General features: G+C 40.3%; 1 protein-coding gene across 2 annotated transcripts in view; it reads left to right on the top strand.

Moving 5' to 3' along the window:
* LOC131028861 (piezo-type mechanosensitive ion channel homolog) overlaps nt 1-19,268 on the top strand; it is a 293,857-nt gene that overhangs the window by 217,083 nt on the left and 57,506 nt on the right. For both annotated transcript variants that reach the window (XM_057959226.2, XM_057959227.2), the window contains one exon: nt 2,773-2,931. In XM_057959226.2, the coding sequence (XP_057815209.2) occupies nt 2,773-2,931 (159 nt within the window). The remainder of the gene's footprint in view (nt 1-2,772; nt 2,932-19,268) is intronic.

Raw genomic sequence — 19,268 nt, 5'->3', positions numbered from 1 at the left:
TCATGCTTTATATGGTTATGATGTTACGTCATTCATGGATTTGGCACTTGGAGATAGTAGAGCACCATTGGCATAGGATTGGCTTCAAGAGAGCCAAGACATTCTTAAGGCACTTAAGGAGAACATTCAGCGGGCCCAAAATCAGCAGAAGCTATATGCTAATCGTCATAGGATTGAGAGGTCATTTGAGATTGGAGATATGGTGTTCTTGCATCTCCAACCTTACCGGTAGAGTTCTTTGAAGATGAGTGGGGCAGAGAAGCTCAAGCCCCGATTTTATGGACCATACCGTGTGTTGAGGAGAGTTGGGGAAGTGGCATATGAGATTGAGCTACCACTAGAGAGCAATATTCATAACGTCTTCCATGTATCTTGCCTTAAGAAGGCAATTGGACAGGGCATAGTGACTTCATCAGTGTTACCACCTTTGGATGAGGAGGGGAAGTTGGTTATGGTACCAGTTGAGATCCTGGATAAGCATGAAAGGAATTTACGGAACCAAGTAATCCGGGAATACTTGATTAGGTGGAAGGATTTACCCATAGAGGATGCCACTTGGGAAGGAGAAGCTGTTTTGCAACATCCATTTCTTCAGTTGCTTGAGGACAAGCAATCCCGGGAAGGGAGGACTTTAATGTCCCCACTTCTCTAGTTGCTATTCAGTTGCATCGATTTGCCTGTTAGCCATCTCCGCAGGGAAATTCACGGAGTAGGGGATGATTGGTTAGCCAAAGGGGACCCATACTTAGTCAATTCTTTACTTTGGTTAGCTTTTATATTGAGACTTTATAATATAATGTTATAAAGTCACTTTTTTCAAAAATAGAAAAAGTTAATTAATTAAGCCTTTATAAAATATCACCTTGCACTCTTCCCTAGGTGATAAAGTCTTTTTAAAAAGTGGGTCATTTTTAATGAAGAGCTGACCCTCAAGCAATTCGAACTCATGAAGGGGAAAAAATTCCATTGGAATTTTCTTATGATGCCACACGGAGGGTCAAATTAGGGTAAAGAGCATAAAAGAAGGCATTGGGGTTCATTTTGGATTATTATGATTGAGGATTTTGAGAAGAAATACTTTCTTGCAGGTCTAACGTATTTTGTAGGTGTCTGGATTGGAATTGGAGATGAAGACCTCCATTTCTGAGTGGAAGGACGGAAACCCTTTCATATTCTATCAATTTGGAGTGCTGGAAATGCATTTATTTGACCAACAAGGGTTTTATTCAGAGGAATCTTGACAGCTACAACAACTTTTGGATATGAGAATCAGATCTGAGCAGATAGAGGGCATATTTTGGTGAAATTATTGCAGTTTATGGTGAGCCATACTTATCCCAGCCTAGCCGTACACTCCTAGCTTGCCTGGGAATTCATAGAAAATAAATTAGAGGGTTTGCAGTCGGTTCTTTCATATAAAATTCATTATCAGCTTTAGGAATAAGGAAATAAATCGTTCTTTCAGGCTTATGACAACTTTGGGTGGGGAAATTTGACCAATTTCAGTGAAGTCTTCTGGGGCCTGAGGGAAACAGCAGCTGTCTTGTCCATTTGTGCAAGAATTGCTTTTGATAATTATTATTTAGGAGAATAAAACTTCAAGGAGCTGTTAGAATACCTTGGAAGCTCCTGTAGCAGCATCTGCATTCAATTAAGTCAATAAAGAAGCCCTCCAGGCAAGGCATTGGACTCCTCGTAGGCCAATTTGGCATGTTAGTGTTGAATTTCATTATTTCTTGGTATTTGTTAGTTGCTGTTAATAAATCAGACCTTTTGAAAATTAATTTTAGTAGTTGTAAGTTGTTTCTATATTGCTTTTCAAAATTGCATTATTTACTCTCATTCAAAAACTTAAAAAACGCATAAAAACTAAAAGAGCCTCATCGAAACGAAAAATTACAACGCTGGTCAAAGATTCAGTTGAGACAAACCAAATCAGATTGTGCCAATATGTCAGTTGGTATCATTCAAGTTTAGACATCTAAATGGGGTTCCAACAAGTTCTTTTGGCCTAAGCCTTGCTACACAGGTGACAACATTGTTTTGCATATTTGGTCATATGTTTTGGTTGTCCTTGATTGCATGCTCCATTGCTTCGTTTAGGGGTTCTCACCTCACTTTGTTTGCTGTTGTGGTTGTTTTAATCATTTTCCTTCTACGCATCTTGCTTTGCATGTTCACTTCTACTCCTTTTTGTGTGTTTACTTACTTTCATAAAAGTAAGTTTTTCTTACCTGAGTTATCTGCCCTAACTGGTTATATGTTTTGAGTCTCGTTTGTCTACTTTGATCATTTGTGGATACTGATATGATTTTTTTCCTTTTTTTTAAAAAGTATTTCTCTCTTTGAGATTGGGTTGGAAAACCATGTGCTCAAGCACATGATACTATATTTGATCTATCATCTTCAAATTATTCCATTTTAAGTTAGATAGGAATTCTGCATAAAATATTGTTTTCACATATTGCTTGGATAGTACTAATTTAATTTCGGCTCTGTAGAAATAATGAATCTTTAATATTCTTGTAAATAATCACCCTGCAAACTTGTTATGGTATTTTGTCATAAAAAAATGTAGTAAAATTGATAAGCTGCGATTGATTCAAAATTAGGCAGAATATGTATATTATAAACTCAATTGATGTAATAGCATATATAAAAGTAATGGTTTGGTATGCTTTATTCTACTTTGGATTCTTCTGTTGTCCAAATATGTATCTTGGCTGAAGTTTGATATGTTACTGTTACAATGAATTTTTGTGTGATTTTCAGCTGGAGGACATCTATGCAAGTCTGTACCTGGTTAAGTGTGACATTGCACTTTCTAGAGCGAAGCATTGCCTAGGTGAAAAGCAGAGTAAAACAACAAAGTTCTGCAGCGGCATATGTTTGTTCCTTGTTTTGATATTTGTCATATGGGCACCAATGTTGGTACGCATGTGGTCCTCTGTTTTCCTCCTTTTTTTTTTCTCTTGGAGTTGCTGATAGAATATAAGACTTTGGTGAATTTTTTGTGTGTCAGTTTCAGAAGTTTAAATTTACTAAAGTTTTGTCTTATCATGACGGAATTTATGTATCAGTAGTTGGACATTTGAATACTTTGCATCTGATGGCTTCCCAACAACTAATATAGATTGATGATATTATGAAAATCTTAAAATATAATAGTCCTTTTTAAGGGCGAAGTACTTTGAGTTTCAATTGTGGACATTATGAAATTATTATGACATGTTAATAACATTCAATAATGACTAAAGTGTGTAATATTGGACAGATCATTTAAGTGCCCTGAGCTTCTTTCGAAAAATTTATGCAAATTTTTAAAATATGGATACACCGCTGGTAATAGTTTCTGTCTAAAAGGTACAGTATTAATTATAGTTATTGTGAAAAGGTGGTAGGGGTGCACAGTAATTATGGAAACTAAAATGCAACACCTTGTCTGCAAATATTGGCATTCATGATAGTGAAAAGAACAAATTCCTCCAGTATAACAGGAGCCTGTGACCATACACATCCTCAGAGTATTTCTGGAGGTCAAATATTATGGATATGCTCATTGGTAAGTTGTCAAAATTTAGGAAAGTTTCAAGAATATCTGAATAAGTTCCCAACAAGTTAATCTACAACATGTTATGGCATAAGAAAGATAAACTTGGCACCAAGTCTGAAAGCAAGCACAAAAGCTTAGATCCTTCTTGCTAGTCCAAGCCTTGTTGACAATGCAAAACGAAACACCTGCTCAAAAGATGTGTTAGAAAAAGGTTTGCCAATGGTGCAGCGTCGAGAAGATTGACATACACTTAGTTGGAAAATTTGGCATTGTAGAAACATTGATGGGGTGTGTAATATCTAGAATTTTGCTCACACTCGCAACATTTATGATTTTTTACCTTATTGACATTACATCAAACATGTTGCAAACACTCCGTTAAAATGATCACAATAGGCATTTTGTCAATTAGTTTGTTTATAATAGGTTTGAAGGATTACAAATCTATATTGTCCCCATTTTTATGCCATCTTGTTCCGTGATTATTAGCTAGTTTTCAAGGTTTTCCTTAGGTTTCCTGATGTGCTAGGAGGGTTCCTGTGTTCTTAGTGAGCTATGTTCTCAAATTTACTGGGTTTCGATAGCAGTTGCTATTTATAGTATGTGCTTGTATGGCACCAATCTTTCTGGGTTTTTTTGGGTTTGTTGTCTTTGGTCTTCAAAGGACACAACTATTTATGGTAAGTGCTTGCATGGCACCAATCTTTTGAGGTTTTTCTAGGTTTGTTCTCTTTGGTATTCAGGAAACACTGCTATTTACAGTAAGTGCTTGCATGACACCAATCTTTCTGAGTTTTTCTGGGTTTGTACTCTTTGGTCATTGGAGAACACTACTATTTATAGTAAGTGGTTGCAAGGCACCAATCTTTTTGGGTTTTACTGGGTTCGTTCTCTTTGGTTCTTTGGAGAACACTACTAATTATAGTATGTGCTTCAGTGGCATCAATTATCATCTGTCAACTTCAGTTGGTTTCGACATGTTTGATTCTTTGTTTTCAATGCCTTGGCGAGTTTCTATAAGGTGATGGAAATTATTTTAATATCCTCACATAAGTGTTTTAAAGGTGACATTTTAATATTTCACTTTAAGTGAATTAATTTTTGAAAAGTGTCTCCAAGTGGGACGCCTAGGCTATGGGAGACATAAGTTGTTTTTAAAAGATATTATGGGGGTCTTTTGAGGGAAATAAAGTATTTTAAATTTGTATTGCCCTAATTTTCCCTCCAAACTCTATAAATTGGAGTTTGGGTTCTCATTCTTTCATTTTGCTTGTACACACATAACAAGTTGCTATTGGAATGAACTTGGAGAGTTCTTTGGATTGCTGAGGATGAAAACCCACATCAGTTAGCCTTGTTTCAGTGGTGCAAGATGCACACTAGCTGTTCTTTGCTTTCAGTTTGAGTTTCAGTGATTTTGGCTTGAAGTTTGGTGATAAGGGTTTGATGCAAATGAAGATTTATGAAGTGTTCGGATGTGGCTTTCATGATTTGATGTGGTTTATGCTTATTCTGGGTGTTATTTGAGTTTTCAAAGGTTTTGGTGACAATTTTTAGCGCTGGCCGTACCATATCAGCTACATAGGACCATATTTTGGCACATATTTCAAGGAAAAGGCATTTTCCGCTTATAGGTATTGGTTCCTTGGATTTCTAGCAGTTGGGCAACATCATTCCATATGTCATAGGTCATGTTTGGTGCTTTATTTTATAAGTGAATTTGCCCTAGGAAGGATCACCCTTTTTGGGTTTTTGGTACATGGGAGGGTTAGAAGGAAGGTGTAGTTGAAGGTGGCTGGTAGGGTGAGAGAGAAGTCAAACACACTAAAAAAGCTCGAGTAGGATGGGGTTGGTCAAGGCTTGACTGACATGGGTTGGTTGAAGATTCACCCTTGTTCCACCCACGGTTAATGGTGTTGGGGTGGGGGGGGGGGGGGCATAGTCGCCAACGGGTGGGCAGGAGGAGATAGATGGGAGGGACTATAGTTGGGTGGGAACTATAGGGCTAGACTAGATTCATATTCCATACGCAACATGCCAACTATCATCCACCCACCCAGCCCAATAATGAATAGGTCACTTTTGACAAAGTTGTGGCTAGAATGATCATTAGGGCTAGAACTTGAACCTTGGCTAGAACTCCCTGGCTCCTTGAGTTGTTAATGAGGAGCCCATTGGGGGTTCAGGATGGACAAATTTGGATGGCGACGTTCTTAGCGGGGCAATCAAACATCCTTGGCCCCCTCACGCACCTTTGGTAACTACTTTTGGCTCTACAACGAGATCTGGATTTGAGACCGGGACTCGAAACCAAATAGTTAATTAATTGATTGGGACAAATTAATGGCAGAGGATCTCAATATATCTGCAAAGGGGCCCCCACCCCGACACTAGTTATGGTAGGGGTCCCCTCGGGTCCTCTCCCTCCTCTCCCTCCAATCAAGGCCTATCAGTGCCAATCTACTTCTATCTAGAATCGTGAATCGGTCAGAATTGTAGTAACCCCCACCAGTTGAGAAGGATGGTCCAATCGGCTCAAAGTAGTTAGGTCCCTTGGTACTCTATAGGACGTGAGCCCCTACTAGATAATGGGTAGGGGTAGCAATCTTGCATTCCGGTGGTGATAACAAGAAAGATCCTTTTCTAGGGTGGCACCAATACTTATACGCTTCAGGTAGACTGTCGTTGCATTGACGTATATAAGAGATGGATCTCGCGAAGATAGGAAGGTAGGACGCTTTCAATATCTCCTGCTTGAATGGGTGCCCCTACTATTTGAAGGACCCCCATGACAGTTGTTAGGGCCTCTCCCACAAGTCTATATAGGTAGTAGGGGTCTCGAGGGAGGGGGGGTTATCGACAAAAGGTCATTTATGCGCCCCTAGGGGGAACAACATGCATTCAAGGATGGATGGTGTGTAGGCTCCCTCTCTAAACCTTTAATAAGAGGGATCCATTCTTACCTACTTGTCGTGATCGCCAGCACTAGAACTGCCCCCCCCACTTAATTAATCAGCTTGCTTCCCTTTAGCCCCCCACACTTCAAAGCCCATATTGTGAATTAACACCATAAACTAGAATCGGCCATACACTTAAATCTTTCCTAGTAGCTGACTGTTAATACGTATATAATAGAGAAAGTAACTTGTTGCTCACTTCATACGTGGAAACTTCATCCACTTACTTGCTCCACTCATTACGCGTCAGTTCGTGAGGCTGGTGGTCAGTCGAGCCATCCATATGTCATACCATAGAGAGCCATCTATTGTATTGTTAACTGGGTTAGCTAGAATTGGTCAATGAAGTTGCCTTTCTCCCTGCGGGCCTCAATAGTAGGTAACTACCACAGTGCTTTGAGGCCACTTCTTGCTACTTTGTCTCAATCAACGTTTGATGCTAGAACCTACACGTCTATTCCCAATCCCCTAAGAAAGGGCTTAGGAGGATATAGTTGGGTGGGCGGGGAGCCCTGAAAAGAGTAGTGGGGATTGGTAATTAGTCAAATTGCTAGCCCTTTCCCTACAATTCTATGGGGGTAGGGCCCCCCTAAGAGCCTAGAATCCACCCTTTCCTAAGATTCCCCTAAGAGCCCAAAATGACTAGTTTCCCACCCACCCTTTCCTAAGATTCCCTCCCTCTCAACTATCTCCTCCAATATATATTTATTGAGGCCTAACATTAACATTCTTGGAAGATTAGCCGGTCGTGTCTAGCATATGTTTGTTGTGTGCAACTGAGAGAAGGATGTTGGATTGGTGGGGGGACAAATGTTTCAGGAGGAGGCCCTTCATTAATTAACTTGCTTTCGATAGTTAGCCATTCGAGTGAATTCTAGCAGATTTATCAATTCCGAATTAATTACTAACATGATAAAGGGCTAGCGTCCAACTGAATCTATTACGTAGTTACGTGCAAGTCTCCTTTAGTCCAGTCCATTCAACTATCTATAGGAGTAGGGGTCCCGATTCCCTATCCTAATAGTTGGGGAGTGTTGATGTGTCTTTTGTACACTACCAAACATAGAATAAAATACCTAAAGGTACCTTATCCTCTCTTGAACAAAGTTTCCCGACTGCTGAAGATCTTGCCGAAGGATCAGTCGGAGTAACTCCAAGGTTCTGATATGTAGGTTCTTTATGTGTGGATAAGCTCTTTGCGGTACGATGTGATTTTGCTGGAATCACAAGGGGACTTACTTTCGAAGCCCTGAACGTCTGATTTGCTTTGGATATTACTGGAACGTGGAATTTCACTGGCCCTTGATTTTGAAAAAAGGAAAAAGGATAAGGGTTGGAACGGGATCTATTTCTAACGCTAAGAACGTAAGAGCAATGAATGACCTTTGATGAAATTCTAACTAAGTCTTGCTTTGACATCCGAGGATCATCTCCACAAGATTAGTGCGATCTTCTAAGGAAAGCTTTATGATGTTCAGATCACCGCTACAAGCATAGACACCGTCAGGTTGATGCATATTAATGAAGAAGCGATAATTGAAGTCAAGCTTAAGCTGAATGATTCTAGTTGACTACACAAGGCAAGTTTGCAATCAACAAACCGCTAGTAGTATGGATATACAAATTTCATCGTTGATCATACAAATTTCTTCCATTCACCTAATAACATGAAATAAAATTTGAGAAGTATAGAGACCATGCAAATTGTTGAATCAACCCATAGAATTCACCATTTCTTCAATGAAGTTTACAAGTCTTTTGCAACAATATCTTGGTAACAATCTTTGCCTTCTCTTTCTACTCTACTCTAACTATTTCCTACTCTCTGACTATTCACTATTAGCTAACTCCTAACTATTCTCTATGAGCCTTTACAAATGAGGAGCCGGAACTTTATATAGAGAACCCTTTACAAATAGATGGCTTTGATTGACTTAGAATCAATGGCTAGGATTACAAGATAGAAATCCTAATTAGGGTTTGTTACAACAAACTTCCTTAGGCAATTAGAAAATTACATTCCAAGAGTGAGGACCAATAGGAAGCAGGGGTAGGTACACCAAAGCTTGTGTCGTCCCCGATGAGTTAGGTACATCGAATCTGGACACACTGAGGTGGCCAATCCGACTGGAGGAATGATGACTAGGATGCCACCTTGCCTAATGCTTGTGACTTGGTTGATCCTCCTCTGTCTCTGATATGATGAATGATGTACTTCCTTTGCTTGACCAGGCTTCCTTATTGTCAAGTCTTCCTTCTCCAGTAGCATATCTCGCCTTGAAGTGCTGGCAAGGCCTTTCTTTGTCATCTTGTGGTTCCTTTGTGTGGTGAAGTGAAGGTTTTGGATATAGTTGGCAACTCCTTGAACACCTCTACTCTCCCAATGCTTCAAAGCACCTTGAGTCCTCCCTTTTTGCATGTGGAACGTCCTTGATGATGATGGACTGGAAGAGGTCGTCCTTGCCCTGGCCTGGTCTTCTTCCATCTGCAAAACCAACCAAAAGGTGATTAAGGACACATAATGAATTCATTCTAACATAGCATTTTCAACCTTAAATCATTAATGAGAAGACATTAAAATAGAATTTCGCTCAATATCCTCTCTAGGGACAGGCCCTATAAAAATTTCGAACTGGACCCTTTGGAAGGGTCAAGAGCGAAATTTGCAATTTAGCTCAAATTTCATCATCTCTTTGCCTTGAACTTCTCTTGACCTTTGAATCGCTTTCTCCTGAAGACATCATTGATTTGACCCCCAAAAAGACCAAAAAAGAGGATTTCGCTTTGGACCTTGGCCAAGGACAGGACCTATAAGGAATTTCGCTCTGGACCCCTTGGAAGGGTCAGGAGTGCATTTTAGGACAAATATTCACATTTTTTGGCCACAACTTGCTCAAATGCATGTCCAAGGATGCCTTTAATCTCAATCAACACTAGGCTTGATGCAAAATTGGAGCAAAATAGAGGTTTTAAGAATTTCGCTCTGGACCCTTTGGAAGGGTCAGGAGCGAAATTCACATTCTAGGACAAATTCTATCATTTCTCTACTCCAAAATGCCTTCCAAGGAAAGCACACACTAGTCTTCTCTTCACCAAAGCCTAGGAATCCACAAGTTGACCTTCATCCTGAGCAAATTAGGTGAAATTGAGAATTTCGCTTTGGACCCTTTGGAAGGGTCAGGAGCGAAATTCTTGACTTGCTTGTTTGTCTTCACCAAGGTCTATCCTTTTCATTCTCTATACTTGGACTCTCATCTTTGGATCCTTCTCCCATGTATGCAACACTTTGTTTGACCTCAAAACGGCTAGAAAGGAGAATTTCGCTAAAAATCATGGCCAGGGACAAGACCTATCTAGGATTTCGCTTTGGATCCTTTGGAAGGGTCAGGAGTGAAATCCTTGTCCTAGCCTAAAATTTTCATCATTGGTCGCCACAATCCATTCCAAGGCATGCCTAGGGGTCCTTCCAAACTCAATCTACCTTGATCCACACTTAGCTTGACACAAAAATGAAAGGAAAAGGTGGATTTTAGGAATTTCGCTCTGGACCCTTTGGAATGGTCAGGAGCGAAATTCTATTTTTGAGCACATTTATTCATTTTTTTCAACCCTAATCCACCTCAAAAGGCAAGGACACATCATCTCACTTCCATCCACGCCATAAAAACCAAGGATTTGACCTTCTCCAAGGGAAAAATAGGTGTTTGCAAGAATTTCGCTTTGGACCCTTTGGAAGGGTCAGGAGGGAAATTCAAGATTTAGGCTTGATTCTTCATTCCTTTCATCCTCATTCATTTCCGAAGGCAAAAACATGTTGATTTACTTCCAAATACACCCAAGGGACTAAGATCTTGGTCAAAACAAGGAAGAAATGGGTGTCTTCTTGGAATTTCGCTCTAGACCCTTTGGAAGGGTCAGGAGCAAAATTTGCATTTTAGGACAAATTCTATCATGTCTCTCACTTCAACTCACCTCAAAGGTCAAGGAAATGCTGCTCCATTCTTCCCTAAGCCATAAGAACCAAAAGTTTGACTTTATTTGCAAGGGAAATAGGTGATCTTAGGAATTTTGCTCTGAACCCTTTGGAAGGGTCAAGAGCGAAATCGTAGTTTTTGCTCAATTCCTTCAAATTTATTGATCACTAGCAACTCAAAGTCATCCCTAAGGACATATCCAATCCTATCTCACCCTGACCCACACTTGACTTAGCACAAAACTGGGAGAAAAGAGTGGTTTTATGGAATTTCGCTCTGGACTCTTTGGAAGGGTCAGGAGCGAAATTCTTTTTCTAGGATTGATATTTCATCTTTTCAACTCCAATCTTCTCTGGAAGGCAAAAATACATCACTCTCTACACAAGGAAGAAGGTTTGTAGCCTAAGCAAGTAAGTAAATGAGGTTTATGAAGAATTTCGCTCTGGACCCTTTGGAAGGGTCAGGAGCGAAATTCATATTCTAGGCAAACTCATCACCTTTTAATGCTTTCAATCACTTCTCAAGGCAAGAACATATCAATCTACCCCCACTATGTCCGAGGAACAAGTATGTTAGCCCAAACAAGGGAGAATTTCGCTCTGGACCCTTTGGAAGGGTCAGGAGCTAAATTCACATTTAGGCTCAAATCTTGAGTTCATTTCTCACATTTCTTCATCCAAACAAGTGTTTTGCCCTCAATAATGCCTGAGAATGAGTTAGTTCCAAGTTTGGGTCAAAGTAGAATGTCCTATGGAGAATTTTGCTCTGGCCCCTTTGGAAGGGTGAGGAGTGAAATTGAAATTTGCTTTGGACCCTTTGGAAGGGTCAAGAGCAAAATTTTACACTTTGGTCTCTCCGCCAGGATTCATATATGGAATATAACATTTAAGTATAAGTCTTATACTTTAAGTTATATTCCATATATACTGGCAAGATGTTTGAGAGTGGTTTCGGACCTCCAGGAGTTATAATGCAAAATCTAGTTTTTGGAGGATTCTTCAATTTTCCAAACTTAGTCAAATTTCAGGATCAGGATGACATTCTAGACTTCATCACTCACCAATTTGACTTAACTCAGACCTTCAAAGATGATATTCACTCACCAAGCTTCATTGACCTCCTGAAACTCAAACAAGACACAATTAGCAACAAGAGCAAAACTTTGCCCTAAGGAAGGCTTTCAAAGATGACCCTAACCCGGAGCATCCACTGACTCACCTTTAGCTAAAACAGAGCTTGCTATCTGAGTGATCCCTATTTCAACACTCAACATGCAAAGGGTAGCAGACAAAACCCTAAAAACCTAGAAAGCAAACCCCAAAAAGCAAAAAAAAATGGGTCCCCATTCACAATGGGGCGATGTGTGAATATGTCACAACGTCTAGCGCTACCTTGAATAAATGTTCCTGTACATTTCAGAGATGAAGACTCAATTGACACTTAGAATCTCCGGAAAATTCAACCTAACTTATCAAGAAATTAGAAAATGCACTCAAAGTGGAAGGAAAATCCTTAACCAGATCCAGAGACTTAGTCTTTGATTACCCAGGTGTGTGCAAGTGTATTCATTCCTCTCGACAAGACAATTATGACTTTCAGGTTCCCTTGTGATTGGCTACGTAGTATATCTAAACTTCATAAGCATCCTGGATAGAGCCTTGCTGCAGTCAGATGTCTATAGTCGCAACGAGTTTATCGCCGCAATCTCACGAACATTGCTCCATTGCCAGCCGGGTGTCCATAGCCCCGATGGAGTTACTCACATATTCCCGTTAGCCAATTTCGACATTTCATTTCATTTCATTTTTTCTTGATTTTTCTCTTTCATTTTCTCATTTTTTCCTTTTGATATTGCTTTTTCATTCCATCAATTCTTTTGGCTCGTAAGCAATGAAGCTTAGTAGGGTTTGAGGATTGCGATGACGTTGAAGTCAGATTTTAGATTTTTCACTAATCACAGCTTTGCCTAAAAACCATAATGACTCGAAGTCTATTAATGTGTAGAGATATAGTAATCAATAGATGTCAGCATCAAGACAAAGAAAGTGATTCCCTTTTAAGTCAAATACATGTCCTGATCAGATGATAAAGTTGGAGAGGAACAACCTCGGATTTTGAGCACTTCATGAATAGATATCTAAGAAATGAGTCTGACATAAGATCCAAGATGTTGCCACTATGTGAGCAACAACACAGACGCCTTTCTCACAACTGGAGGCTCCTACTCAGGACACCTACACTAAACAGACGACTGACCCAAAAGCAAACTAAGCTAAAGCGCACACCAAAAGCAAATGAAAGAAAGCAAACAACTAAACTACTTGAGCCACTCAGGATCATGAGTCAAATGACTCAAGGCAAATTAAGAACAAGGCTCAAAAGACCTCTAATTAAAAGACACGAAAGAAAACCTACTCTAAAAGCTATATACAAGACTCCTAGACTTGACACAACTCAAGGAAGCGAAATATGTACATGCCTTTACATGATTTCTCAGGTTCTGCAACAGGAGCATGGCAAAAGTGATGGTTCTCAACCGAGAAAATTCATCCTTAAACGCAGAAAAGCAAGCTCTCACCATGCATCTCTTATATTCAGGCAAGGTTTCATGTAAGATAATCAATTGAGGTAACTCATCAGGTCCATGGTCAATCCAAATGCAAGTTGTTTTCCCAAAACCCATGTAATCAAAATCATTATAACTTTCAAGGCTAGGATTAATGAAAGAGACAACCCGGGATATTTCAGGCTCAAATAGAACTGCATGGTCGGAAGCAGGATCACTAGCTGCTTCAGGAGGTTGCCATTGATGATGAACTATTCCACGAGCATTCATAGTGTGTTGATCTTGATTAGGAAGCTCCTCTTGAAACAAGCTCAACGCCCTTTGAATAGCTCACCATTCTTTGCTTTCACTGAGACATCTTGCATAAACCAGGCATCTTTATGAAATTCCATTAGCATATCTTCAAAAATGAGAGTCTCCTTGAGGGATTGATTTTCAAAGATCTCCTCGAGTTGATCAAATATAATCTCTGGTGGCATTTCATCTTCAAGCATAGTCTCGGGAGGTTGAAGTTGATGATGAAGCACATCACTCACCATAACTTGCCTATTTTGAAAAAAATTTGGTGGTGATTCCATTTGTGCTTCCTCTATATGATCCTTCAGTGCTCCCTCAAATATCATGAGTGAGGACGTCCCTGAGCGCCCCCTCGAATTATTCTTCATATCTGAACTCACTTATGATGATTTGTAGCTCTTTGTTCAACATCTCAACTTGATTGTGTTCTCCAAGGGTGCTATTTGAAACTTTTTGTATTTCATTCTCAAGGATCCCCTTTCGTAGCATCAATGAGAATTCCTCAAGGAATGATTCATCTTCTCCTTTGATTTCTTGTTCAACTCTTGGATCTTCTTTTATCACTTCCTGAGCATTCTCAACTGCTTCTTCAACTTTTGTTTCATGGTATTCTTCTTTAGGTGCAAGGCATGGTGAGCTATCCACTGTAATACATTGCTCATCAGGTGCATTTGTATCGTCAACCTGCAACTGGTCCTTCTCACAATCAGGTGCTGGAGCAATGTCTTTTTTGTAGGTTCTCCTGAATTCAGCTGCAAGATGTGCACCCCAAGAACTGTTCATAATGCACTCCTCCTCAGACAAAGTTGGCATTCCAAACTGATTTCTGACTTGACTGATGGCCATTTCACATATTGAGCAAGTAAATTTAGAGTGAGGTGAATTGTGAATCCTACACCACAATGGAATTAATATGTTCTCTAAACGCATTTCACCATTCAAAATAAGTTGACTCTTGATCATCCACAAGAAGCTTAGAAGAGTATCTTTGGTTTCTGGGACACTGAAGTTGCTTTCTTCTGCCTCTGGTCTGGGGACATCCCAAAAGAAGATCTTTCCTTGCGCTGTCGATTCTATCCTTGATAAGTATTTCAAGCAATGCATTTCATCATGTTCATCTGTCTCATGGATTCGACACTGCCTTGGCCTTGCAAACTCGGACAATCTGTGTGGATAAAGCTATGTATTCAGTCTCCACCAAATTTGAGAAAAATCAACTTGTTGCTCATCGTGAAACCATTGTTGCTCCATTGAGAAATCTTTCTTTTTTGATTTTTTGATTTTTTGATTTTTGATTTTTCACTTTTTTTGGTTTTTTAATTTTTTTTTTTTTTTGGATATTTGGTTTTTCACTTTTTTTTGGAATTTCAGGAATAAGAGAGATCTTGAATATCTAAGATTCAAATTGAAAGCTCAACCGGTTACAGTTGTGCAAAGCTCTTCCTTTCTTTGCAAGTCCAATTGATGGCTCAACGATCACCTTCCTTCTTTGTACCACCTACGTCGAGTGTTGAAGATGACTTTCCACTGATCTTCCTTGGATTCAAGAGTTCGCATTCGCTGTCAGGCACTGCTAATTTTGTTGAGTTGTTCAGGCGTTTATCGTGATCATGCCCTCCCTCTAGCGCCAATTCTATTGAGCACGGGAGGAGGGTAAAAAACCTTAAGATAATTTCTTCAAATGCGATGTGACTTGACAAGATCGGACATTCAAATGCTCAACCCTTCTTCTAGCGCCAATTCTGTTGATGTGTCTTCTGTACAATACCAAACACAAAATAAAATACCTAAAGTTACCTTATCTTCTCTTGAACAAAGTTTCCCGATTGCTGAAGATCTCGCCAAAGGATTAGTCGGAGTAACTCCAAGGTTCTGATATGTAGGTTCTCTACATGTGGATAAGCTCTTTGCGGTACGATGTGATTTTGCCAGAATCACAAGAGGACTTACTTTCGAAGACCTGAACATCTGATTTGCTTTGGATATTACTGGAACGTGGAACTTCATCGGCCCTTGATTTTGAAAAAAGGAAAAAGGAAAAAGGATAAGGGTTGGACCGGGATCTATTTCTAACACTAAGAACGTAAAAACAATGAATGACCTTTGATGAAATTCTAACTAAATCTGGCTTTGACATCCTAGGATCATCTCCACAAGATTAGTGCGATCTTCTAAGGAAAGCTTTATGATGTTCAGATCACCGCTACAAGCATAGACACCGTCAGGTTGATGCATATCAATGAAGAAGCGATAATTGAAGTTAAGCTTAAGCTGAATGATTCCAGTTGACTACACAAGGCAAGTTTGCAATCAACAAACCGCTAGTAGTATGGATATACAAATTTCATCGTTGAGCATACAAATTTCTTCCATTCACCTAATAAGATGAAATAAAATTTGAGAAGTATAGAGACCGTGCAAATTGTTGAATCGACCCATAGAATTCACCATTTCTTCAATGAAGTTTACAAGTCTTTTGCAACAATATCTTGGCAAAAATCTTTGCCTTCTCTTTCTACTCTACTCTAACTATTTCCTACTCTCTGACTATTCACTATTAGCTAACGCCTAACTATTCTCTATAAGCCTTTACAAATGAGGAGCCAGGGCTTTATATAGAGAACCCTTTACAAACATACAGCTTTGATTGACTTAGAATCAATGGCTAGGATTACAAGATAGAAACCCTAATTAGGGTTTGTTACAACCAGTGTTCCACGGGCGTTGGGGACGGGGGGGACGCATTTTCGGGATGGGGGGACCAAGGGCCTAAATTTGGGGACGGCGGGGGGACGGCGGCGGGGGGGTGGCAAGGTGGTGGTGCTCATATACTTATACATATACATATAGTACTTGAAAAACTAGTTTTGAAAAGATGTATGACAGTATTACAGTGTAAGAATTACATTTCAAATGAGACTATAGGAAATTTGAAATACTAAATCTAAATACCAAGATTTCTAAGTTGTGTTGTTATATGGAGCCTAATCAAACTCGGAGGTTAGATTTTCCCTACTTCTATCGGCACGGTTTCCCCCTATATTTTTCAACAGGGGTTTGGGGACAGCGCCCCCAAGTTGGTTTCCCCATATATTTTTCTAAAGGTGTTGGGTGTTATTTTTCTATTGGCCCACGTCCAATTAGTTACCCCTTAACCCTCAAAAAACTTAAAAAGTCACTTTTTTTTTAAATTTTAATTTTAAACATTGCATATAAGTGGGGGCGACAGGAGACGTCTGGGCGTCTCCCCGTCCTTGGAGAGACGTCTGCACGTCTCTTGTAGGATGGGGAGATGCCCAAACGTCTCCCAAGGAGATGTGGAGGCGTCTCCATGTCTCTTTGGGAGACGCCCAGAGGTCTCCCAAGGAGACATCTCCACGTCTCCCTGGGAGACGCGGGGACGTCTTCGCGTCCCGGCGGCGCTTGGGTGGCGGTGGCAGGACGGTGGGGGACGTCGTGTCCCCGTCCCCCCGTCCCCGAGACGTTTCTGATGGGGGGACGCGCCCAAAAAGGGGGGTGACGCGTCCTTGTGGAACACTCGTTACAACAAACTTCCTTAGCCAATTAGAATATTACATTCCAGGAGTGAGGACCAATAGGAAGCAGGGGTAGGTACACTGAAGCTTGTGCCGTCCCCAATGAGTCAGGTACACTGAATTTGGACACGCTGAGGTGGACCAATCCGACCGGAGGAATGATGGCTAGGATGCCACCTTGCCTAATGCTTCTGACCTGGTTGATCCTCCTCTGTCTCTGATATGATCAATGATGTACTTCCTTTGCTTAACCAGGCTTCTTGATTGTCAAGTCTTCCTTCTCCAGTAGCATATCTCACCCTGAAGTGCTGATAAGGCCTTTCTTTGTCATCTTGTGGTTCCTTTGTGTGGCGAAGTGAAGGTTTTGGAGATAGTTGGCAACTCCTTGAACACCTCTACTCTTCCAATTCTTCAAAGCACCTTGAGTCCTCCCTTTTTGCATGTGGAACATCCTTGATGATGATGGACTGGAATAGGTCATCCTTGCCTTGGCCTGGTCTTCTTCCATTTGCAAAACCAACCAAACCGTGATTAAGGAAACAATGAATTCATTCTAACATATCATTTTCAACCTTAAATCATTAATGAGAAGACATCAAAATTTAATTTTGCTAAATATCCTCTCCAGGGACAGGCCCTATAAAAATTTCGCTCTGGACCCTTTGGAAGGGTCGGGAGCGAAATTTGAAATTTAGCTCAAATTTCATCATCTCTTTGCCTTGAACTTCTCTTGACCTTTGAATCGCTTTCTCCTGAAGACATCATTGATTTGACCCCCAAAAAGACCAAAAAAGAGGATTTCGCTTTGGACCTTGGCCAAGGATAGGACCTATAAGGAATTTTGCTCTGGACCCCTTGGAAGGGACAGGAGCGAAATTTGCATTTTAGGACAAAATCTTCACATTTTGTGACCACAACTTGCTCAAATGCATGTCCAAGGATGCCTTTAATCTCAATCAACACTAGGCTTGATGCAAAATTGGAGCAAAATAGAGGTTTTAAGAATTTCGCTCTGGACCCTTTGGAAGGGTCAAGAGCGAAATTCACATTCTAGGACAAATTCTATCATTTCTCTACTCCAAAATGCCTTCCAAGGAAAGCACACACTAGTCTTCTCTTCACCAAAGCCTAGGAATCCACAAGTTGACCTTCATCCTGAGCAAATTAGGTGAAATTGAGAATTTCGCTTTGGACCCTTTGGAAGGGTCAGGAGCGAAATTCTTGACTTGCTTGTTTGTCTTCACCAAGGTCTATCCTTTTCATTCTCTATACTTGGACTCTCATCTTTGGATCCTTCTCCCATGTATGCAACACTTTGTTTGACCTCAAAACGGCTAGAAAGGAGAATTTCACTAAAAATCATGGCCAGGGACAAGACCTATCTAGGATTTCGCTTTGGATCCTTTGGAAGGGTCAGGAGCGAAATCCTTGTCCTAGCCTAAAATTTTCATCATTGGTCGCCACAATCCATTCCAAGGCATGCCTAGGGGTCCTTCCAAACTCAATCTACCTTGATCCACACTTAGCTTGACACAAAAATGAAAGGAAAAGGTGGATTTTAGGAATTTCGCTCTGGACCCTTTGGAATGGTCAGGAGCGAAATTCTATTTTTGAGCACATTTATTCATTTTTTTCAACCCTAATCCACCTCAAAAGGCAAGGACACATCATCTCACTTCCATCCACGCCATAAAAACCAAGGATTTGACCTTCTCCAAGGGAAAAATAGGTGTTTGCAAGAATTTCGCTCTGGACCCTTTGGAAGGGTCAGGAGGGAAATTCAAGATTTAGGCTTGATTCTTCATTCCTTTCATCCTCATTCATTTCCGAAGGCAAAAACATGTTGATTTACTTCCAAATACACCCAAGGGACTAAGATCTTGGTCAAAACAAGGAAGAAATGGGTGTCTTCTTGGAATTTCACTCTAGACCCTTTGGAAGGGTCAGGAGCAAAATTTGTTTTTTAGGACAAATTCTATCATGTCTCTCACTTCAACTCACCTCAAAGGTCAAGGAAACGCTGCTCCATTCTTCCCTAAGCCATAAGAACCAAAAGTTTGACTTGATTTGCAAGGGAAATAGGTGATCTTAGGAATTTTGCTCTGAACCCTTTGGAAGGGTCAAGAGCGAAATCGTAGTTTTTTTTCAATTCCTTCAAATTTATTGATCACTAGCAACTCAAAGTCATCCCTAAGGACATATACAATCCTGTCTCACCCTAACCCACACTTGACTTGGCACAAAACTGGCAGAAAAGAGTGGTTTTATGGAATTTTGCTCTGGACTGTTTGGAAGGGTCAGGAGTGAAATTCTTGTTCTAGGCTTGATATTTCATCTTTTCAACTCCAATCTTCTCTAGAAGGCAAAAATAGATCACTCTGCACC

Source organism: Cryptomeria japonica, chromosome 8 (genome assembly GCF_030272615.1).
Source record: "Cryptomeria japonica chromosome 8, Sugi_1.0, whole genome shotgun sequence".
Lineage (NCBI taxonomy): Eukaryota > Viridiplantae > Streptophyta > Pinopsida > Cupressales > Cupressaceae > Cryptomeria > Cryptomeria japonica.
Note: the sequence above shows the minus strand (reverse complement) of the source record. Positions and strands in the feature narration are given on the sequence as shown.